At 38.4% G+C, this 25401-nt stretch overlaps 2 protein-coding genes across 2 annotated transcripts in view; both read right to left on the reverse strand.

The window, feature by feature from the left end:
- LOC124312357 (collagen alpha-1(I) chain-like) overlaps positions 1-25401 on the reverse strand; it is a 1404094-nt gene that overhangs the window by 1203824 nt on the left and 174869 nt on the right. The window lies entirely within an intron of this gene.
- Positions 12536-15057, reverse strand: LOC124312452. The gene is made up of 5 exons (XM_046776967.1): positions 14856-15057; positions 14584-14766; positions 13192-14515; positions 12887-13063; positions 12536-12803 (listed from the first exon to the last, which is right to left on the reverse strand). The coding sequence occupies exons 1-3, from the start codon at positions 14922-14924 to the stop codon at positions 13958-13960; spliced, it is 810 nt and encodes a 269-aa protein (XP_046632923.1). The 5' UTR covers positions 14925-15057; the 3' UTR covers positions 12536-12803; positions 12887-13063; positions 13192-13957.

Raw genomic sequence — 25401 nt, forward strand, 5'->3', positions numbered from 1 at the left:
GGTGAAGATCGTCTTCCACAGGTGGGTTTCTCAGAGCTATCGGAGTACGAGGGGCACTTGACGTACGCACCCTTGTGCTCTTTTTGGACTTCTTGTCTTTCTTCTCCTTTTTTATTTTTGTCTTGTTCGGAGTCGTGAAATTCAGGATCTCACAGATTATGATCTCGTCCGAGTTCTCGTCTGCCCCGACTTAGGGTGGCAGTTCAATGGAAGGCTTTCGACCTAGAGCTTTCCCTAAAGAAAGAAAAATCAGTATTTTACCGGTAGAAGATTTCTAAGTCTAGTACCTTTAGCTTTTTCCCGAGAGGGTGTAGCCTGATGTGTCGAATGCCGGTGATGCAATGTCTGATTGCTCCGCCAAGCCTATAAAGCGAGACATATTAGGTATTTCTCCCGTTGGATGGAAGTTTCTCTTTACCTTGGATGCTCGCCTGAGTGGATACAACGTAGCCTGATGTGACTGCCACAGCTGACTGTGACGTAGGTGCAAAAGAAAAGAAAAGGGATATTATATGCTATACCCAAATATCGGAATTACTAATCTACCTTGATCGTATCTCTCCAATACTGGTTGGAGAGACTTCCCATCAATTGTGAATGGTAGCTTGGTTGGATCGAATCCACCTCGTGGTATCTGGGGCCGGATGGCACCTCGATCAGGCACCCAAAGATTTTCGATCAGAGACTGAGCCGGCGGCACAATCTTGCTGACTGGCCGCGTGCGGAGTCTTTGAACGTCCGGGTTAACAGGGAAATCTTCGACCACGGGCACGACTTCGTTGCCTGTTATCGCTGACAACTCTTTGGCTACGCGCTTCAACAGTGGGCTGATGCCTACTGGAGCTGCGAGATGCTGACCCTTGGGCAGTTGCTGCTCCTTGCTAGGGTCGGTGCCTGCTGACCCAGAACCCTGCTGCAGATCTTTGAAATAATCCGCCTTGACCAGTTTCTGCCTGCTTGTGGCTACCGGAACCGAGGAGATCTTCCGGGCTAAACCACTTGCCCCCGGGTGAGCTCGTGGGATATTGGCCAAGTTAAACTGAACTGCTTCGGCCTCGGTTCTGTGGCGTTCCCATAATACGCAAAATTATAAAAAGTACTTTTGAGGTTACGCATCTTTTATTCGAAATTTTTATTTCAAATTCCAATTACATACAGATATTAATATTTAGAAACAATTTAATCTTTTTTTGTTGACTTGTCGTCTTCTTCATATGTAGAACATACTTCAACAGTGCTGCTGCATAAATCAATTAATGAAGGGCTGCACAAATCAATTGTTGATGGTCCGGCAGGGCTGCACAAATCAACAGTGTTCCCGCTTTGGTTAGTAGATGAGGTGAAGTGAATATGAGGCGAGGTGGTAGAATTTTAGGTGTTGGTCCATCCTTCCATGTCGGTGGTTGATGGCAGGGATGTTGATGAATTAATGTGACACCTGTTTGATTTTTCCTTACTGACTACTAAGGCTTTTAAATTGTAATGTGTACAAATAGAACATCTTTGGAGGAGTAGTACTAAATTTATTAAGAAAGTAGACAAAAATGGAACAAGAAGAATGTTGAGCTGACATTCAACATTCTTTAGAAATTGACATGTTAAAATCATCAACATCATTATTAAAAGGGTGATCGGCGACATGTGCGGGAAAAGTAGATTTCAGTTCTTGCACGATTTCGTTCAACAGCTCCATAGTAGATAACTGAATGTAAAGAAAAAAAACTATTTTAGTAAAGGAAATTAGGTGTTTTATTCTGTTTTCCGTTACCTCGTATTCCATGTAGCGCGCCCAGAGCGAAAAAAGGATAGAGTCCTTTTGTTGAACATCTTTCTTCCGATGCTGTTTTAGTTTATCGTGACAAAGAAGTTCAGAAGTCAGTTCTACTTCGTCACAAAGTTTCTCTTACACCATAGTCATTTTGCAAAATGGTAAGTTAGGGCCTCCTGCCAACTAAAAATATAGAAAATTAGTATACATTAATTTAGAACATGCAAAACAGAAACACACAATACCTTGTTCCACTCGTTGTGTAACCCCTCACCTTCATTGTTGGTTCGGGAAAGTAAATTGAAGCACGACTAGTTCTCCGGAGTCCAAAACTTGCCCCTAATCCAATTGCGGTTCATGTAGTCCAAGAGTTCTGCTAGCTCAACCGGCGCCTCGGCTCTCAAAGAGTCAAAAACAGAAGCGATCTTTCCGGCTACAGAAAAAAGTAAACAATTTATAATCAATTAAACTTATATGCATATTAAAAATTGTTTAATATTTACCAGGAAGATAGGCCAAGCAAAGAAGACGGAACACAAAATCGCGAATAGGATTGGACTCTTTTTTGTTGTACGCTGCAGAAAGTTTGAGGTCACGAATCTTCTTGATGATGGCTTGGCACCAGTGAGAATTGCACCCAAAGTGAGTGCAATCTTCAAAATGTTGCCGAACAGCAACGAAAATTGTCCTTTCGAAGTCGGTGACAATCCTCTGGACTCTACGAAAAGGCATGATTTGCTAAAAAATATTTAATAAGTTGATGGATTCATCGATGTTTTTTTTAGTACCTGGCTTTATCTTCTGGAACAAAGCTGCGTACTCGATTGCTCTCCACCTGGTCATGCAGCAAAACAACAATGGAATTTGTTTAAGGTGTCCTTTGCTGTTTTTTATGAACCCGTTGATCGACAATAACTGCAAGTAAGAAATTTTCAGTTTTGAAATTATTTTGGATAAAAAATGATAAATTGCATTATACCTGTGTGATAGGCTCATTGACGATGTAGAAGGTAGCGTCGATAAACCATGTCCTGCAATCCTCTCATTGCCTCTTCATAACAGGAGTGAACAACAGGAGATGTCGGGCACGGTCGGTAGCTGATCCAGCGTAAATTCGTCCCTGATAGAAGTTTTCTGGGAAGAAATCTACCTTCACATCGAAAAACGGTTCGTTTTTTTACGGGTTCGCAGGCATAAATTGCGATCTTAGGTATCTAGACACAAATATAAAACAAATATTCATTTCTTTAATAAAGGTCTCTAAAGTTGAATAATAGATGCAATATTACCTCAAGCGGCGAGTTGCATTGTCAATATGCTGCATATCTCTTCGTTTGATGGACTTCCTTTTCTTTATTTCTCCGTAAAGAATCTCTCGGGGAGCAGTGAACTTCTCCTTAGCTGCAACTTGCTTCGCTTCCCTGAAGATAGGTACCTTTTTTTTAAATTGGATGATTAAAAATAAATCTTACGACAATAATTATAGGTGTTGCTGTTTTGTTACCCGTATATGATTTCCATGGTCAAGAGCATGGTTATATTTGGTTTTTGAGTCATGTGGGATTTCAGTAAAATCTGCCTTGTCGAAGTCAACGAAGAAGTCACGACTCTTGTGCTTCTTCTGCCTGACAATGGCTTTACAGGCATTTTTAGCTGGACGTGAAGAGCACCGCCAAGTGTAGGTGGCGTTGCTCTCGGCCTTCTTTGTGAAGCAATAGCCTAGAGAAGAAACACTTAATTATTTACTTGTTAAACAACGAAATATTAAATTTTTACCTAATCCGTTTGTAAGCTTTACTTTTCCTTTGTTTGACCCGTCGTGGTGCACCTGGAAGTTGGGCTCCGTAGGCTCTTCAAATGACGATTCTTCCATTGTAGACTCGATAGGATCTGCAGGAGCTTCATCTCGATATCCATCATTGTCAGTCATACGGTCTTCTCTGAACAGCAACGACTGGAGTTACAGCTTCAAATGGAAGATCACCAATCACCTATGGAGGAAACAATTACGGTAAAATAAGCAGAAGTTAAGAATTAGCAGAAGTTAAGATAAACGGTAATTCAGTCAAAATTGCGACTTACGGGTGGATCTCCAAGTGATACAGAAATATTTTGAATTTGTAGGGCGCGTCTATTTCTGCGTGGTGGAGGAACTGGTGGAATTTCTGGAGAACTAGGAATTCGAAACATAAGAATAGGAGAAATTACTAATTGGCCGATTGGAGATTGAGATTGGCATTTCGTTGAGGTGTTTGGGGAGATGACGAATGCTGAGGTGATGATTCACGGCAAGGAGATGGAGATTTCTGCTTTTCCGGCGCTTTGTGAACCTTTCATCTTTTGCTAACATGTGAAGGATCAAGAATTTCTCGACGCTTCACAGCCCGTTTTGGACGAGATTCACTCCGAGCACGGATTGCTTCAACATCATCTCCGTCACCTGAACCACCAGCAACAGCATTGTCATCTCCGACTGCCACACCACCGCCACCATCACTAACAACACCATCACTAACAACATCATCACTAACAACACCATCACCAACAACACCATCACTAACAACACCCTCATTAACACACGCCACATTGGTCAGATCACCCGCATCACATTTGACACAACGGTAACTGATGCGGAATTCATCCCAAGTAAGCAAATCACCTTTAGGAAATGAAACTGGAATATATGGTAAGTTTCAGATTAAATAAAGTAATCAACAAAACTTATATAACAATTAATAATACAGTTAATAGAAAGTAACGGCAACAACATTTTAAACTTTAAAATACTTACTTCCACAACAGGTACGATGAATCGATGACTTACAACTTAGACAGCAGCAGAAATGCGTCCGTCAGATGTCAAAACCACAAAAAGAACACATAGAAGACGAGAGATGACGCATGGTAATCGAATAAACTAGTGCAAAAACAAGAACAGACTGTTTAAATTCAATCAGAGAAACAGGTGAATGATATAAGGTGATTTAGCCAATGGGTGGGGCCAACATTTTTTGTGGTGAGAAACATTCCCCTTTTTTCTTTCCGCTTCTTATTTCCCTTCCGTCCCAGCGGAGCAGCTGACGAAAAGCTTCCTGTTTCATGTCGCCGAGAAGAATGAAGACTAGTCGCATTGGGATTTCAACCTGCTTAAAGTCTTTCTTCTAAATTATGTTGTTCTTCATAAGATTGTTTGAAAGGAATAGACCAGATAAAAATTATTTTTGCTGTGTCAACATTTTTTTCAACAAACTTCACATAGATTGGTTTAGAAACAATGTATTTTTCATTTACATCCCCTTTCCTTCCTCATTCACATCTAATTCTTCGCCTTACTCTTCTTCATCTACACCTTCTTTGTCTTTTCCTTTTTCTTCACCGTCAATTCGTTCTTCTAAATAAAAATAAAAATTAATAAAGACTAACGCCAATATAAGGTTCTTGCAAAAGTACTTCAAAATGTGTTTTACAGCATCCCACTATCGTGTCAAAAGTGAGCCATCAATAGCTTTTGAAAATTGAAAATAAAAAATTGTAAGAAAAGATACTTTCTTTGCAACAAAATTTAATTCAATACCTCGCTTTTGTCTTCTATGGTTGACCTATTGCGCTAAATCAACAAAAAGGTTTTTGAAAACCCCACGATAGGAATGACCCTGTACCAACTCTAGAAACTCTATACAGATGAAGCCTGAAGTCACAGAAGCAATAGGAGAATCGCAAGGGATTTTTTCTGAGACCTGGTTACTTCCATTGCAGCCAACAAAGTTTTTCTGTGACTGTTAAAAAAGAAATTTATTTTACTTTTTTCACATTTTCTTTACAAATTGTTGATTCAGCGGATACGAACCGTACGATTCCGTTAGGATTAAGATAGCAACTTGGACACTACCTTGTGTACCCACAGTTCTATAATCAAGCAATGGCTTACAGTAGTACAAGAATCGTCAGTCCCATAGAGGAATAATCGACGTCATTAATTGTAGAAGCAACACCATTCAATTGAGAACTGTAAAATCTGTTGAAAATCTTCAATGCGTCTTCACCTACGCGATCCGTGAAAGCCATCACGTTAGCAAGAATATTCATCTTCTTGATGGCGGCGGCTGCCATCTAGATTTTGGTTTCAGCAAGTCATCCGACCGGAATAGGAATTGCCCGTGCAAATTGGGTTCTCCAATTGATTTCTCATCTGTTACATAAACATAGCCACCCTCACCAGCATAACTCCAATCATGGCAAGTTCTACAATTAAGCTTAATTAAATGTTAATTATTTTTTAACTTCCAAAATTTAACATAATGTGTAGAATTGATTACTTTACAAAGTTCATGTTTTAAAATTAAGCATAAAATGCCAAAATATTTTTTAAAAATAAAAAAAAATTACGGAAGCATTCGAATTTTTATGAAAGATACTGTACATTAGACCGTAATAAGAAAAAGATATAAATATGTTATAATTCCAACACATCCAACAGCTCCGGCTCTTAATATGAAGTAGCGTTGCGATCCAAGTTTTCTTGAAATTTCTTACCAAATACTGCCACCTGAAAAAATATCATGAAATATGTGAATGAAAGCCGATAATTCTAAGGTATCAGTAATCAATACCTGCTCGGTAGCCGATGAGATGGCTGTTATGAGGCAGTGTTATCACTGACTATCCGTCATGTCTTCAGTCATCAAAATTAATAGTAAATTATATAAAAGTTTAATTGGTATAAACGTCTAGTCTTTCTTTGCCAAGAAGTATGTCTATAAAAATGGCAACCATAATCCAATACTTCATTCGTTTAACTCCTCCTACAGACTAACGTTACCGGTGCTTTCAAGTAACTTTCTGGGGGGCTTGAAACACTTATATGGGCGAGTCCCGATACAACAAAGATACAAAGAAAAACAAGTATTTTTCGGCCGGGGCCATTCTGAGTTTTTCCAGCCTCAGAGCTAGTCTGGGCGGCACAAGATAACACAAGAATGGGCGGCGAGGAGCCTTTTCTGAATTTCACAAGTAACAGTTTGTTCTTAGGGCTGGTTAAGTACCAACCGGTTGGCCAGGGAGATGACATCTTCGCCGGGGGAAGGATAGAGCTCCAGCTCTACGTCCTCTGCCGGTGTAACAGACTGCTCTGTCTGTGCAACTTTGAATTCGTCTACCTTGATTGGAGGGGCAGGCACGGTGAGTCTGCCAGAAATTGGTCCTTGTCAGTAATGGAGCCAAATAAGTCGCCCACCATGTCTTCGTTTTGTAATGCTGATGGAGGCGTCAGTGGAAGGGGTATGGCCCGCTTCCTTTCGTTCAGTTTGGTAGCTTTCACCGATATGACCCGAGCAACTCTTTTTGTCTTTGGCTCTTTCTTCTTGGGAACTGTTTCTTCAAGTATCTTTGGCGTTGCTATTTTCCGTAGTTCCCCAAAAAAAGCCTCTCTTTCTGCGTATACCAGTTCGGACCCACTGGCTTTGTTCAGTGTCCAATTTGGCGTGGAACCTCCGGGAGGGGACTCCGAGTAATCCGTAATCCGTATATGCCGGTGCGGCTATCTCTAAATTTTTTTGATCGGGTTTAGCAACAATTCTTGTTGTTAAACTTAAGGAAGTTACCCTGCGACGAATTTGCTGGAGAGGGTGGTGGACCGGCTGTACGGGCAACTCGTTTGATCGCTTTTAGTAGCGGGCTGATGGCGGCTGGAACAGTAGATTACTGCTGTGCCAGTTGCGTTGGCTGCAGTGCCTTGCGGAAGTCTGTTTGGACAAGCTCTTGGCAACTTTTGCACTTCCTATCCTCAGGTTATCACCTCACTGGTATGTGTGGTTGGTGGTGCGCTCACGGACACTGTATTGCAATGGATGACTAATCCGGCGTCGTTCCGCAATCGCTTTTTTTTGCGTCTGCTTTCAACCTGAAACTCCACTTCAACGAGAGAAACTTCCTCATAAACCAACGCTTTCCTCTTCACCGTGGCCCAAGCTGGTAAGCCTCTAAAAGATTGGCGTTGTGGATTCCTCGTTGCTTGCAACGAGGCCATACTTCATGATACAAGGAAGGGCCATGCATGTTTTTTGATAGAACACGTCAAATCCACTGTTCCTCTTTCCCTTTAAACAATAAAGTATTGTTTTTGATTCGGTAGAAATTGACCGAAATTTTTAAGCCTAGGGTTATGCCACGACAGAGCGTCAACAGGACATTCCCTAATTTGAATTGTTGGGTTACTGTAGTGCGTAAGTCGCAAAGAAGCACGCCTTAAACAATACATTAAGAGACTTCGTTACTCACCCAGAAGTAGTCACAGAAATCAACTACCATTTTGAATTTATCAATGACCTTCAATTATCAATTACGTGGCTTCAATATCAAGGTTGTGAGACGTACAGCTTGTACACTTAGCCAAAAAGATTTTTCTAAATTAAAAAATTGCAAATATTACAATGGTGTCTAAGAAGCCACGTTAGAACTTGGTATAGACAAAGACAAAAAAGAAGGTTGGGCTAAATCAGTCTTGCCACGCCATCATTTTTTTGCCGATAATTTCCGCTAGGGATGATCGGTCTGAAAGTGATCAAAAATCAAATCTTTGAGCGAAAGATTTAATTTTCGATTAATCTAAAATAATTGTTTTCCGATTACGGCTTGTGCCATCTAGCGGTAAGAATTTAAGTTTTTAGACAGGTGTTGTCCCTTTTCTAACACATACTGTTCATCGAAGTTATGAGAATTTTATCAATCCCCGTTAATTGAAGCACCAAAATGCAAAATCTGTGTAAGTGAAATTCCTTATCCTCAATGAATCAATGAAAAGTTTCACGCAAATTAACCATCGACGCTTAAATTTACAAAGAGAAAAGTATATATGAATTTAGAATGAAAATACAATGAATCGCGCTGTGAAAAGATTTTATTAAGATAACCACACGGTAAACGCTGGATAATTAAGTTTTAAAAATAAAAGCATCTCAAAATGTTGGTCAGTTAGATTAGTTCTTTACGGAACATAGATCAAGCCTCCCTGGGCAAAAAGCCTTTCCACGGAAGCCGATGACGGCAGCACGACATTGAACCACTAAATGGCAAGCCTACGACTACCACCATATGTCATTTAATTATAATTAACTTAATACTTATTTCTCTGTCAAATGATGTTGATAAACAAAATAAAATAATAATCAATAAAAACTAGTTATTTAAGTCACCAAGAAAATTTTGTATTTATAAATATGGTAAAAACTAATAATTAGAAACAAACGAGATTGTGATATGGAAACACTACTTGTTTTATTTCGTCTGTCACTCGTTTCCTCTCTTGTGTTTCTATCAAATCATCCATTGGATTGGGAGGGCAGGTTAGTGAGTCGAATAAGGCGCCGCTTAGTGATCGGGGCACTTTGGGTTTCCGAGTTCGACTTTTCTGGTAAGCATAGTTGCTCCCACACCTGGGCACGCACCACTACACAAACAGTTCACACCTCTTCCTTTCTAGAAACTTATAAATCGTCAAAAAAGCACAGAAATCAAAATGATGGTACTTCCATCAACCTCTTCCACACAATAACACAATGCAACATTAACACTGCTCACGCGAACCCCAAAATCAATAGAAAAAATATCTCGTCGGTGCAAGAAGGTCATCTAGTTGAAGATCAGATGTCTGCTGGCATAGCAGACGCACCTAATCCTACCAAACCAAAATCCACTGGATTGGAAAATTCATCGAACAATTGTTCTTGTCGACTGATGCTATCGAAATCTTCTTCCAGTCGAGAAATTCGCTGTAAATCTTGGAAGTTACGTTCATCTTTCATGCTGAACAACTTACTACCTTGCCATTCTGATTCCTCTTTTGTAGGGTGCCCTTCTTTGTCGTCGACCATTGCCTCGTACAAGAATAGAATTCCGCTTCTGGGTGCTCCGTTTCTTCTTGAATGACCCAACGCATGTTCTTCCACTCGTTCGCTATCTGGAAGGTAAGTCAAACAGACATGCAATCCACCATTCTTGCGTAACAGGTTACTTATTTTAATATCCGTTCCTCAGCCAGTCAAGTTAGAAGCCACGGTTATATTTCTCACATCGAGTTCAGCGCTTTCGAATACCAATTTTTCATAGTCCGCGTGTAACGATGAATTTTACATTTTTTCCCCTCTGAACGAGAAGCTAAATTATTTTTCAAGTGTTGATAAACAGTGTTGACTCCCTTAATTGAGCGGCAGAAAATAATAATGGAACGAATTTTATCACCAGAGAGAACAGTTAATCGTGTCTCTTGATTGACGGCCACAAGCCAGCTTTCTTTTGTTTTGTAGACTGCAGTCGGCTTTAACGTAAAACATTTGGGCAAAGCTGTTGGAATTTCTAAGAAATTGCATTTGAATTTACCCGACATGAACTTGCACTCTCTCTCTGAGCCCAGCGTTCCCGAAACGCCAGCTATTTTACGTTTGGATTTGATGAATGCTGCGTTTGAGACGAAGACAGCTTTGAGACTTTGTAGCGTTACCTTGCAACATTCTTTTAGCTGGGAATATTTATGTATTCCTCCGTCCCATTGTGAAGACGTTTGGTCCGTCCCCGTGTCCTGGTCGTTAATAATAACTTGCGGTTCAAGATCCGTGGTAATATTCGATCTTGCTCGGTCTTGATCGACGACGTAATCCTCGTCTGGTCTGAGCTGAAGTGCGCGATAGGCATTGTCCAGCAAAGTGTCCATATGTCTGTCAACAAAGGACAGAAGATGCTCTGGGATACGAATGCGTCACTCCCGTCTGACCACATTGCGGAAAAAGAAGGCCAGATGATGATTGAGTCCTGATTGGACATATTTACTTTGGTAGTTGAAGGTGTCGTTTGTGATTTTGTCGGCATCTTGGATCAAAATTCGTCCTTGCGAGTCTATAACTTTCATTTCGATTAGGTGGTTCCATAGCGCGTTTTTCTCGGACGGGTGATCTTCAAGTGGTCCGTGAATAGAATTCAAATTGTTCCTTGTAATAGCACCATACATATCAAAGAAAACGGCAGATTTGATGGCTTCACGTTCCATCGGCTGATGGATTTTTTCCCAGATGAAGACGTCAAAGGATTCCAGCCTCTCTATTCCAGAAATGTCATGCGATAGGTAAAGGGTGTTGTTACCTATGTCCAACAGCATGCAGTCGACCTCGTCGACGATGACAAAATTGAACGTGCGGTCACCGCGAATGTTGCGGTGGTAGAATTTATCCAACAAGTAATCGCGCTGAAAATTTCTCAGTTCTCGATAAACGACGTTGGAATCGTAAGCTTTGACGCGGTCGTACTCGGTTCAGCTGCAGTTGTTGGCCACATTAACTTTGAAAAACGTGTAGAGGTTTCGCAACCCACCTTCATCCACCGAATAGTGCGAGTCACGATAGGATATTGTTACTTGTTATGACGTACACTTTGTTTCTCTGTTTGTTCTTGTCTGCGCTCGGTAGACGAGAAAGAGCGAATGCGATAGCAACTCCGGCTACAATAAGCGATTTGCTTTCTCCAGTGGCTACCTGAACTAACGTGCCCTTTGGTGATTCAGTGAATTTTATTTCGGTGTAGTCAGTCAGCAATGTCATAATGGCAACTCTTTTGGGTGTCGCGGAGCTGAAATGGCACTTTCAGTCCTTCCTTCTGAAAGGTTTTCTGAACTGCGTAATCAAAAACGTAGAGAAATTTCTCCAACGATGGTCCGTCTGCCAGCAGATCTATTCCTTTTCCTAGCCACTCGTTTGAAATTAAATCGGTGATTTCGTTTCCGCTGAGTTGCATCTTTTTTATTCCTCTACCTTTAGTCTTATGTCTTCTAGCTTACATTTTCTTTCAGGTGACATATTTTCTGTATCATTTTTCATACTGAAGATGATTTCAGCGTTATGCCACCTCCACGTACCTCTTCTAAGTCTTTCTTCAATAAGTGTAGAGGTAGGCTCTAAGCTCCTACGCTGTCTTGAAGTTGGGTCTCTTGCCTCACCTGTTGCACAGTAGGCTAACAGCGAGTGCGGGGCATGATTCCCCAACAGTTCAAAGAACGGGAGCTCAAAAAGATTCGCCAGGAGATCCAAGCCACCACGTGAATCGCGTGTATCAACTAGGACCTTCGATGCTTCCTTGATTTTCTGGATGGCTTGGGCCCACTGAGCAGCCGGGTTATCACACGTGCAGTCGATGCTTCTTCCCACTGTAAAGAAACAAGAAGAATAGGTTAGTTTCGGTCTCGGTCCCGTATAAAACCGGTATAAGCGTTGAAACGCAGACGATAAAGAGCAGAAGCCACCAACAGCATGCCAATCAAAAATGGTTTGAAGATCGCTAGGAAAAAAACAAGGAGATGTCATAAGGAGCGGAAATTGGAATTTTGTGAGTTTTTGAATGGTAAGTTTGTAATTTCTAATGGTTCCATTTCAAAGGACACATCAATAATATCGGTAGTATTGAGATTGATATCCCAAATATAAATGCTCTAACTTCATTAGAAAAATAATAAACTTTGATTTATTTTAATAACCAAATGTGGCTATATAAGTTTAAAAAATTTTGGATTTCTTATCCACTTCCAGCACTTAGTGTCTACTGGTTATTGATAGATCTGAATAGTGCATTAATCATCAATATTCATAACTAAAACTCAGAGTTGCCGTTCGCTCACCATTTGGTGATCAACGCTCTCGATCTTGATCACTTGAAATTTATGGTCAATTCGCTCCAATCGCTCGATCGTTTATGAAGTGATCAATCGCTGATCGATATTGCTCAAATCGCTCACCAAAACATTGTATTTCTGGAGTGACTCCACTGTCCATCAAAACAATTACAAATCTTGTTACACAGTTATTTCCTGTTACTTCTAGTGCTCGTTTTTGATGGATTACAGGCCCACTCACGACAACACGACTCATTCAACTTGAGAAATACTAACATTTCAAAATTTTTATCAGAAAGATTGCATCTTTTTGCAGTGAATATAAGACCTGCTGTGCTGAACAATCTTTCACATGCTGCAGAAGAAGGGATGCCACTGTTGTACTCTCTATAATATAATAATTTTTTTTCATGATTAATAATATAATATTGCGTTAGATTTTACAATTCTCGAACTTCCCAGTGTTGTACCTGTAAACCATCTTAATGTTGGGAAAGCGATCTAATGCATCGATGTCAATTGCCTCATCTGTCAAATATTTCTCCACCTCATCGACTTCCGTTGACGCACGCCGATTTAATCCGTCAAGGAAACGCTTCTTTTTCGGTGATAGACAATTTGGGATGTCAACTGTAGACGAACACGAACTGAAAAAAAAACCTTAACTTAATTCAATGTTACGATTACGTTTAGGCTATGTAAAACAGTGGAAGATTTATGTAAAAAAATTAAGGTGTACTGATTACTGAATGTCTTAATCACATATTGGACTTACTGTGGCTGACTATCCTTGAAACGTCTGACTGCTCCTTTTAGTAATGAAGTATACTCAGCTTTGAGAATATCATCTACCCATATCATTTTAAACATTGGGTCACTAATTGAGGCAATGATAAAATGATGCTCGGTCAGTAAGCGTTCAAATCTTGTCTGCAATCCACGGAGAACAGCAGAAACAAGAGGCCCACAATAAATTATTGTAGGATCAGTCCGGAATTCTTCCATTTTTTCTATGAGTAGCTTTATGGTGGGTATAACACATCCAATACTCATGTTTTCTTCATTCTGTAGAACATCAAGTGCTTCGGTAAATGGCTCCATTATGCGTACGTATTCCGCTATAAATTCTTTTTCCGATTGTGTTAAGGGATTGACTGCAAAGTGGCGGAATGTTTCGTCCAGCTCCGTAGTTTTCGTCTTAAAAAATTTTTGAACACAGTTCAGGGCGTCATAAAATGAATTCCACCTCGTTTGATTGTGTAAAATGAAAAGCAATCCCAATTTCTCTTTGATGAAATCACAAGCCGAGGAACTTCGAGATTGCTTGTTCCAAATTTTTTGGAGTTTTCGATCCACTTTTTTTCAATTTCTTAAAGGATGGATTCGTTATTTTAGAAATATCAGTTGTTGCTATAAGGTTCAATAAGTGACATGGGCACTTAACGTGGTAAGGCAATAATCTGTTCTTGCGGTTCGTCAGTAATCTCCGTGTCAGAATCCTCATTTTCGTTTTCAACTATTTCTTCTTGTGCCAATGATGTTTATCCATAATGTTCTTGGAAAATGTTATCTAAATCCAAATAGACAACGCCATCTGCGTCCTCCTCGTAATCTTCGTCTTCTTCATATTGCAAATTTTCTTGATCTTCAGTCAATTCATTCTCTCCAAATATTTTAAAAGCCTTCAGGAAGTTTGACCCACTGTCAGTTATCATAACATTTACCTTCCCTTGAATCTTGAATTCTTTGTGGATTTCGTTGATTGTACTCGCAATTACATCGAAAGTATGTCGGCCTTTCACTCGACGGACTGCTAGGCAAGCACTGCTTCTCTTCAAATCTTCTCCTTTCCAGTGGGCTGTCATTCCTAAGTAGCTTCTTTTATGCGCTGTCCACATGTCGGCCGTAGTACAGATATGAGTTGCCTTTTCAAGGGCCAAACACAGAGCAGTTTTTGAGTTAGAATACTCTTTCTTCAGTTTTTCAGTAAAGAAAGTCCTTTTCTTAACCCTTAACTTTCCGACAACGCCCTGCATGAGCCCCAAAAAACCTTCCTTTTCAACAACTCTTAAAGCGTTCATGTCCTTTACAATGAATTTCTAAGGAAATAAATACTAATTAGTTTACTTCTTACTCTTAGAGACTAATTGTGAACCATGATTATTACCATTATTCTGTCATCTAGCTCGTCTTGAGTTAAAATTTGCTTTGAGGTTGGAGGATCTTTTGTACTGACCAAATGTTTGTCAATCGGAGCCTGATCATTCTTAACTTCATTATGTGTCTTGTCCTGAAGTCTTTGGTCTCCAAATGAAGAATTGAACTCGACTAATCTTGGTTTGTGGAAAGTCTGTAAAATCAATATTATGAGTTAAAATTAGCAGCGTGTAAAAAACAGATTAAATTTTACAAAGCACCAATGAAGTACAACAGACCCACCTCAATATGTCTGCGAGCATTATAAAGACTTGTGTGGTTTACATTAATGGTCTTATTCACACAACCCATTAAGCATTTGTACACATTGGATCTCTCTCCACTGCTAACCTTCGAAAAGAATTTTTCTGGGACGGTGACAACATATTTCCTTTTCGTTCCTGACTTCCCTGAAGAGTTTGAGTTTTTATCTTGACCTTCAGTTTCAGTTCTAGTAAATTAGTAATGGAGATAATTCAAAAAAGAAACGAAAGTGAAACTTGGTATCATAGATATGGCAATAAAATAACTTACAAATCAATAACAGGGTCATCTTTTGATGTGGAAGGCGTGGGATCCATCTCATAATTATTCGTTTGCTAGAAAAACTGTCAATTAAAGAGAAAAGTGTAACAATTTTCTAAATCGTTAGACTCGTGATGTTCTCGTGGCGTCTTCAATGGCAGACCACTTCTTACAACGGAAAAAGGCAACCGTTCAACGTTTTTATAGATCTTTTAATTGCGATCGCTAGATGGCGCTGAAGTTACGATCGATATCGCTCAACACCATTCGCTCTTGATCTCGCTCTCGATAAATTGGTGCGATCAATCGCTCGATCTCGCTCGCAAAAAAACGAGCGATCGCTCAATCGCTCTCGATCAATCAATCGCTCGCGGCAACTCTAAACTCTTTTCCTCCTATTAAAATATAAAAAATTTATACTTTAAAAATACATATACTAATTAAACTTGACTGTACGGTACTTTTGTTGGGAATAATATGCAATCAAAATATTGAATGTACATGACTTCTTAATGATGAACCCTATAAGTGTAATTATGATATATGTTGTATTGTAACAGCCACCAGATGGCGCTTATTGTGAAGGTGAGGAAACCTGTCTTCTTCGGTTGCCGTTTAGAAACACCTTCTCTCTCTGTTTTGACACCTCGACTCATTTTGATGGAGCCTTATTGTATCTGCTTGGAACTATTTTACAAACATATCATATTACTTCCCTTTGCTGATTCTTTTAATTTCAACAACTTTGACTATTTAAAATACTTTTCCGTGCAATAAGTGATGAACTTTGAGTAACTCCATCAGTCCCAGCATCCATAGCCAAAACATATTTTCTCCTGTAATTAGGTTTTTAACAACAATTTGTTTGGCGTCACCGAATTTCTCGATATCACAGTAACATAGGAATCCGATATATTTAGGGAACTTAGCTGAAAACTCAATTCATAATTTTCTTCATCACAAATCTACTACAAAAAGAAAATTTATATTGGATCTTGAATTTCTATTACTAAAAATGTAGATAAATTAAAAAAGCCTAAACTTACTAGTCTGAAAATAAAAATGAATAACAAATGTATTACCTAGCTATTGAAGTTGGAAGTAAATCCTTATGATTCCGAGTTGACTTAATGTTGTAGGTTTAGTGCTGGACAAGTGAAGGACCAGTCGGACCTGCCGGCAAAAACGGATACGCTGGTAGCCCGGGCATTGCTGGACCTAAAGGTCCAGAAAAAACACCCGGAGATCAGGGAACTCAAGGAATCCAGGGCGAACAAGGCCCCGCTGGAAATCCCGGCAGCATCGGTCCCCAAGGAGAAATTAGTCCCGTCGGTCCCGCTGGACTTGAAGGCAAACCTGGCCAAGCTGGCAAACCTGGATATCCTGGACCTGTAGGACCAGTTGGACAGATTGGACTGTCTGGCTTGGATTGTCTTGGATTGTTTTGTCTGGCAAATAAATATTATTACAATCGAATGACGTGAAGCGTAAGTTAATAAGGATTGAATGATGGATGTGCCGGCAACTAGTGCAGAACGATGTTGCCGACCCACCATGAAAGAAAAATTTGCCAATCTCTATTAAAAAGCGGATAGTGTGTAATATAGTCACACACTATCCTATAGTCTATTTAATATACGGCAGAAAAAAAAATATTGAATTTAAATGACGGGAAATGTCCTTTATTTAGGATTTAATGATGAATGGGCCGGCAACCAGTGCAGAACGATGTTGCCGACCCACCATGAAAGAAAAATTTGCCAATCTCTATTAAAAAGCGGATAGTGTGTAATATAGTCACACACTATCCTATAGTCTATTTAATATACGGCAGAAAAAAAATATTGAATTTAAATGACGGGAAATGTACTTTATTTAGGATTGATAAAGGTATTTAAATGACACTGGCATGACATGATCGAATTTAAATGGCATTCACATTCACATACATTCACACATTAGATTCACACACTATCTTATTGATTATTCGAAACGCCTAACACCGAGCAATAGATGTAATTGTATGAACAATGAGAAATAAAAGAGATGGATCGAGGACACTTACATAATGTATATCATTCGTGAACGGCCACCGCGCTGCTGTGTGCCTACCCAGGTTCCTATGGGCTGTCCAATGGCCTGTCTCAAGTTGGGCGACTGTTGTTAGATTATTAATGGAAATGTGTAAACTATAACAATATTTACTGTGTTTTTTCTTCCAATATTCCAGATCCTTTCCTGTTTCCTTTTTTTTCTTTATTTTCCCCATTTTGAGTAATTCCTTCTAAAAAAAAGAAGTATTAACCTATGTAATAAAATAAAAAGGAATTACAAAAGGATAATAAAAATAAAGCAGTTTGATCAATTTGTTATAGAGTAATATATGAATTCCTTTCTTTTTTTTTATTCCCGACAGAATCCGGTGCACGGTTATTCCGTTTGGCGCTCAGCTCATATAATCCCATTCAGAGCGCATATAGGTAGGTAAAGATGTATTTATACGATATTTTAGGCCAACACATACTGGCTCGGTTGCGATTCAGAGGGACTTATTCTTTCTATTTTCTATATAGCCAAATGCAGACGAAACCCCCCCCCCCAACAACATCAACAACTACAAACGAAGAAAACAAATTTCGAGCTCATAACGAACCAGAATTCCAACACAAAGTGATTGTTGTTGCAAATGCTTATTTCTGTCCATCACGGATAGAGCGACCAACAAAATCGTTTTTTTTTACTATTCCGATTCATCTCCAAGCTTTATTATACATGGTCTCTCATCCAAAATTTTTATTTCATTAAAAAATATCGGTGGTCAACTGACAAAAAAATGAATGCGCCAGTCGCTTTTAGCTTTCATCGGTGCAACGGATGTTCGAATAAATCCACCACACCAATAAAATCAAACAACATCGTCCGTGATGAGATTATATAGGTGGAGCTTCCGAATTAATTTCGGCTACTTAATAATGGCTAAGTTACGGTGGTTGTATATATTTCTACCAAACACACAGAACACGCTAGTTATATTACAGTCTATCACTCTATACGCTATGCGCTCTCCCCTTCATCCATCCTTCCCTCCATCCTCTTTTTCTTTTATTCTCGTCTCGCACACCTCACCCTGTTTGGTTTTTTGGGTTTTTTACAAACCCCTTCAAGAAAAACCAGGATCACCCGGCTATCCAGGCCCCACTGGCCCTGACACAAAACACACGAGCGTCCTCTACCATATTGATTCCATCTTGGCTGGGATGATATTTAAAAATTTTTAATTTGGCTCGAACATTTTATCAATCAATCAGTTTAAAAATAATTTTATAATATAATTGAAATATTTACACTTAAAAATAGTTTTCATAAAAGCGGAGATTTCTTTTCCAAGAAATTGCAATTCCCATTGAAAACTGTCATTTTCGAGAAAATTGAAGACTTCTTTACTTTGTGGTAATTTGGAATTAAGTCACAGAAATTTACATTTATGATACTCCGACCAAAATTTAAAAAATTTCATCAAGGGAGTCTCCAATGTCAATCCATTCGTTTAAGAACTCCATCTGTAACAAAATTTAAGGATAAGATATTATAGGAGGCGAGTACACCATTATCTATTATATTTCATAGAGTTTAGACTTTAAAAAAGAACTAATACTAAATTACTAAGTTTTTGGGAAAGCAAGGAAGTACATCGTTCGAATGCATATTCGAATCAGAATATCAGGATATGGTGTCTAGAATATAAATAGGACATTAATTTTTATGCGGTGTTAGATTCCTTAAATTTGCTTTGTTACGCACCTGTGTAAGTTGGATTTTACCATCTGGATTGTGATCTACTTGAATCAACGGATATCCAGATTGGTCAGTCCAATTTTACATGATCCTAGTCAGATTTGCGAGAGGAGATTGTGGATGTCCGGCGAGATGGGTGAAAATTATTCATAAGTCGGTGCTATTGGTGGGATGCCGGCTAATGGTGGATGGCGGATGTAAGAAATAAACCTTTGGCGTAGGCAAATCCGTCAAACTTATGTTCGATGGTAGGAAGTAGTTCAACTGGATAATTCAGAGGTACAGATATGTTCATGTTATCGTGAAACAAGAGAACGGTAATGACGTCAACTCCAAGTTCAGAGGCTATATGCATTACCATAAATGAAATACAAGTTTTAAAATAATCGCGAAGAATATTAAGCGGAATTTAACTATACCCCAATTAGGAAGATCCCCTCAACAAGCGTTGCTAGTCCTTAATTTAACCAGATGTCAGACCACAATTGTAGTACAACAATTAATTATTAATATTTAGTTAGTAAAACCAAAAATTTCAAAATTCTAACCAACTAGATGTGACGAGGTTTCCGAACCATTGGTGAGCAAGTTCGTGCACAAAAGTGATGGCAAAAATAGCCTTTTCCATTGTGTCATCCTTTTTACTATCTAGGAGAGTAGATTCACTAAATTAAGAGAAATTATGAGTTAGATAAAGGTGGTATTAGAATAGAGGTGAAATGTTTGCCTACCTTTAGGCCTGGGAAATACGGCCAGACATCCATCCACAGAATAGTTGAATGTTACACAAGGATTGGAAAAGGGCGTTTCACTCAGATGCTGGGTGTACACGAGGACATTTTAAAGAAAGGGGAAGAAGAGATCTGTAACTCGAGCATCGGAAGTTTCTCCAAACAAACGGGATGCTGTTCATCTAAATAAAAATAAAAAAGGGGTTACGAAGAAATATTGACAGAAACAAGAAGCAAGTAGGGAAAAGTTGAAAATGAGACAGTGGGTATGCATTTTCATACACTGCATTTATGCGAAGTCTAGCAGGTCACAGGTTAACAAAAGTAATGAAAATTATTACCCAATGATGATACTGAGATTCTTGCTAATGACAGGTCAAGCACGAGCAAAACTTGGATATCTTGCTGTTATGCGGTGACTGGCTCAGACCTTGAATCTGTACATAAAGTAAAAGGTTACATAGTGCAAAGTAACTGCCATGCATTGACAAGGAACTTATTACATGATAAATGAATAAGGAACTAACATTTCAAAAAACAGGGTTAACTCTTCTGTTTAAGTTTTCATAATCATTCCATTTTTAATTCTTAGTTTTATTAACCTGTTAATGAGCATGGAGTGGAGGGTATGGAGAGCTGCGAAACGATCAAATTTTTGCAATTTTGTTTGTTGCCCTATTTGTCGTGCAGCTGCCATGAAACTTTCAAAGAAAAATAAAGCAGACGATACTAATATTCTAATTAGCCGTTTTTCAAGATTTTCCGGCTCTTTTCCTCCCGGATGTAACTGGCTTTCGAGTCCAACGCTGAGAACGATGCCCAGCTGAGCAGCATAGTACGTTTTTTTCATGATCAGCACCTGTCGCCCGAAATTTAGTGGATTATCAATCGCCGTAAGCCCGTAACTTATTATACCTTCAAAAAACACTTTTGACGTTGGAATATTACTACCTGTCCGTAAGAAATGGGCGAATAAAACATGTGAAATCCGATTATGGCATCCGAGATGACGAAGAATAAATCCCCGAAGCAAGAGCAAAGTTTCGTCCAGGTCCACAGGTCCTGCGGGAAATAAAAGAAGAAATTCGTGAGCGGTTACACAGCCGAAGCCCGGTTTGTATCGATCTGCGTGAGCGATTGCTATAATTGAGTTATTCGTTCAAAAATTCACCTACAAAAAGCGGAAGCGGGCTGCGGCCCTCCAACGCCATTGTGACTAAAAGGGCCGTGTAAATTGGAACGCTCATCTTGTAGATAAAAGTTTGCTGTGGCAGCCGGCTGCTCACACCAAAAGAGCAGTCCGTCACCCAAGCACAAGAACATCAGACCAATCAAATCCGTCGTGAAAAGGCGTACCTGTTGGGTTGAAATCAAAACAAACAAACGGTTGTGACTCTTTTTATTTCATCTGGGTGGTTCACTGCTATTACAAAATTAGTGAACGAATTTCGAACAGTTGTACGCGCAATTACGGTAAGGGCAGAGTATGGTATGCGAAGTCTTGCAGTCTTGTTTTCCTTCACGTCAATTACCATTTTCCTAAAGCTTCTGACTGTTGCCATCGCAGTTAATCTTGCAGAGTAAATAATTCATGGATTGAGAAAGATGCTTTAACAAAAAGAAACGGGTAATTCCAGCTTAAAAATATCATTAATTAAAAAGTGCTGCAAAAAAGCCCTTAAGACATATGGATATAGTGGAAGAATTAATTAACCTGAATTTATGAGCAGAAATTTCTTTGGTTTCCGCTAAGTCACTCTCTTTGATGTACCCAACACCACTCAGACAAGCCAAAACAAACATAAACGATTTTTCAAGGGTATTCCACTGATCCTCTTGTGGAATTGGTTCCACTGCATGAATTTTTTTTATGTCAGAGAGTTGTAGAGCTCTTATATCAGTCTTATGAATGATGTCTTTCGGACAACCTTCCCCACAGTAGAATGAGAGGGGTCTTCCTTTTTCATCTACAAAAAAAATTAACACAAATTTTGAATTTACAGAATTTTTGAAGAAAAGTTAAACAACCAAACGGATTTTCAACTTGGTCAAACTCAAATGGGTTGTATTCAAGGATAACACGAATAAAAAAACCTTTGTGAAACACACTGTCATTTGTCATATTATAGCACTACTCACAACTCTTGAGGCAAACTTATACACATTTCGAATAATATAATTTTCGGGATTCTCGTCGTTCAAAAGTTCATGAGAATATGTTTCGAAAGGTCACTATATTTTTTCGAAAGCGAATCATTATGTGTTGGGTGAGATGGAGTGATGGAGAATAAAACTTGTTCTCATCAAATGTAGTTAATAAGTCGAAATACTGCAACAATAGGTACCAAATTTATCAGGGTAAAGATATCATTTTCATTTTGGGGTTCAACCTAAAGATCATTCCCATCAAACTCTGTTTTATATCACACCGAGTTAAAAGTTTTGAGCCATTCTGTAGTTTGTTCTTAAGCTTAGAGTTTGAGGCTGGAAAAATCAGCTGTAGAAACTCTCCTGTCATCCCATCCCATCCCCATGTTTTACTCCTAATTGCAATTTTTTTTCGTTTCAACTATACAAAACGTTTCTTTCTCGCAAAATATATTTTCGGTGTCCAGTTAACCATTATATGTCCAATCAAGACACAAATAATCAAGGGATGTGTTATAAATCAAATATATATGATCACTAACAAACATCGGCTCTTTCCTTGCAAGGTTAATTTTTTCCTATCAAAAAGTGATTACAAGGTTATGGATACGATGTCTTGTATGCGTAAATATGGATTGTATAGATCCAGGTCCTAATCAGAGGGTGGTATTAGTGAAAGGCACACATAATTCTCAAATCTAGAAGTAAATTCAATAAAGGATATTTGTTATAGAATCAATAAGTTTATTACTTTTATATACTGCGGTTGTAGGTCAAAGTAATGTACCCAGTGGTATGCTTGTTAGGACTTCGAAGGATACCTTCGCAATTTTTTCAAATAATCACCCAGCCTATTTACCACAGACAATGTTTCCTTTATTCAGGCCGAAAACCCCAGGAATAATTAAGCGGCTATTCAAAAAAATCACGTCTCCTTAAAGAGATCAAGCGCAATTGTTTTCCGTGCAAAACAGTAGTACAGTATAGTACAGTATAGTAGTACAGTTTATATTGTAATTTTGAATGTAAGATCACTTCATTGTGAAGCCCCATTTCTTCAGTTTAATACTTTTTGACAAATAATAAAAATCTTTGGCAAATTTAAAAATGTAGATTGTGTATTTGAGGAAAAAATGAAATTGATGAAATGAAATTGATGAAATGAAATTGATGAAATGAAATTTTAAAAAATTTAAAACGAAATTAGAACAAAAATACGCACATTGATGAAATTTAGAATTTTCTGTATTTTCGATTACTTGGGCTTTGGAAAAAACCATTTTTAAAATGAAAATCTGGTTGATAATAATTGAAAAACTCCATGAAAAATCTGTAATGGTGTCTAAGCAATGATGTTTAAAATTGAATAGGGTATGGAGCAAGTAAAACTATGGAAGAAAAATAACCTTAAGATTGGTTGAAAACTGCTTGCTGCTTTAGGATATTGTCCGATGACATATTCAAACCTCTTCGGTTATTATATTATAGTGTCAGAGCTGATATGAATGTTCATCATCTCCAATTGCACCGAACTGATAGAGTAAACCTAATCTTTATTTCTGAATACCTGTCGCTCGTTTTTTTACACATACGAAAATGAAGAGGAAATTTGCGAGACGAAAAAAATGGAGGTAGAGAGATTTAAGTTGAAGAGAGAGAAAATATGAATGTACTAAAGTGATATCCATATCAAGAATAACTTGACTTTTTTGCTGAAATTGAAAACATGTAGTCTCTCCATTGGCTTGTATGTGTGCCAGAGTAAATCAGAAGCACAAAATTTTATTCAGAGACAGAGTCATCCCATCTATCCTTCAAATATTTGTGCAACCTTATACTTCAAAATGAAAATCCCTTTTTGAAATGGGCCCAATCCAGAATTAAATTTCCATGTTATCACTGATTCCACAATTTAAAAAAATCTTATTTTCAAACGTATTTTAAGCTACGTGTACTAACAATTATTATTACAAACACTTCGGGTAATTAGTGTAATTCGAAGCAATCCTACCGTATGACAAAAAACCTGTAGACATACAGAATCCCTACGTGAAAATTTACCACCGTACAGAAACCCTTCGGATAACTATTGACGTTCCGTAGAAAATTCGTGGCAACAGACCTAACTTTTCAGAAAAGGACGATGAATTAATTCTATCTGTTTTAATCCCCAAATTCAAAAACACTTCTAACACCAAATCCTAGCGACTTTGCTAGGATTCCTAGAGAAGTTCATCACCTAACTGGTTGGAAAAGCAACCTTCTCTTCTTAAATGTTAAAGAGTTTTTAAGTAGTTCCCGTAATTTAGAACATTTTTTGTGTCTCATTTATTAAACTTAAAAGTTTAATAAAACAATGAGCAAATAGCATGTTAATACACTGTCACGTCCCAATTTAACTCATTCCATTCAAAAATGTTAACTTCCTAGTCGAAAATGGACTGCTTCGTCAAGAGCATGACGTAAAAATTATCGGATTCCCATGTGATAAACCAGCCCGTTCCTCCATTGCGAAGTCATAGATGGCATAGACAGCACTTTTGCTGTCTTGGACTGACGAAGAAGTTCCTTCATCACTGGCAAAATCAGAAACAGTGTGTCATTTAATCAGCTATGACGTCGTAGGAGTTATTATCTAGGGAAGAGACAAGAACTTTGCTATCCGTCGGTCACTTTATTCCAAGTCATGACTTATGTAAAAAAGTGATGTATACGTTGACTTTAACTGAAAATAACTTTTACGTTGACGTTTGACGTACCAAAAAATTTTGCGTCTTCAAAAAAGTCAAAAGTAAATATAACACTGTCATTCCAACTAGCGCTCCGCTAGAGCGTCTTTTAAGCTAAACAGCACTAATTTTGACAATAAGAAGAAATACATTTTTTGTTGGAAATGTTAATATTCTAAAAATTGCTCAAAACTTGTAAAACAACTTAATTTGGCTTTCAATAAATGAATTCTTTTGTGACAGTCATGACATTAACTTATACATTTTTGACATGTATGTGACTTTTTTTACTTTTGACGTTAGCTTTAAGATTGACATATGGCGTGCAAATTTTTTCTACGCTACTAAAAACTCCGTGACGTTCCAAACACTTATGGACATTTTATAACGTTTAGCTTGCATTGTTTAATCCCCCTATCTATGTTCATGTTCTTCGATTTGGCCCATTAGACCATTTCAGTTGCTTCCCCCCCTAATAATTCCTTGTATGGTTTGAAAAAATTAATCAGGTTTTGCTCAAATCCCTTAGCTCAACTTGTGAAGCGTTTAAGCGATTAATCTTGTCGCCTTAAATTCATCTCTTAATTTTTCCGTGCTTCAATCGCATCCCGCCTTCACGAAAGTGGCCCTTTGTTGGAAGGACCGGATGACTCTTTACAGTTTTTCAGACTCTAATCTACAACAATTAGAGAATAACAATCTGCCCTCCTAATAATGATGTCCTATTGGAACTTGACGACAAATCAACTGATGCAGATAAAATTATTCGTGGTGGTGAAGGATCTATTTTAATCATTTGATATTTTTGAAACAAGAAATTTCTTTTTTACGGCACCTTGTGATTCTAATTCAATTTTATCT

The sequence above is a fragment of the Daphnia pulicaria genome, chromosome 8, assembly GCF_021234035.1.
Source record: "Daphnia pulicaria isolate SC F1-1A chromosome 8, SC_F0-13Bv2, whole genome shotgun sequence".
Lineage (NCBI taxonomy): Eukaryota > Metazoa > Arthropoda > Branchiopoda > Diplostraca > Daphniidae > Daphnia > Daphnia pulicaria.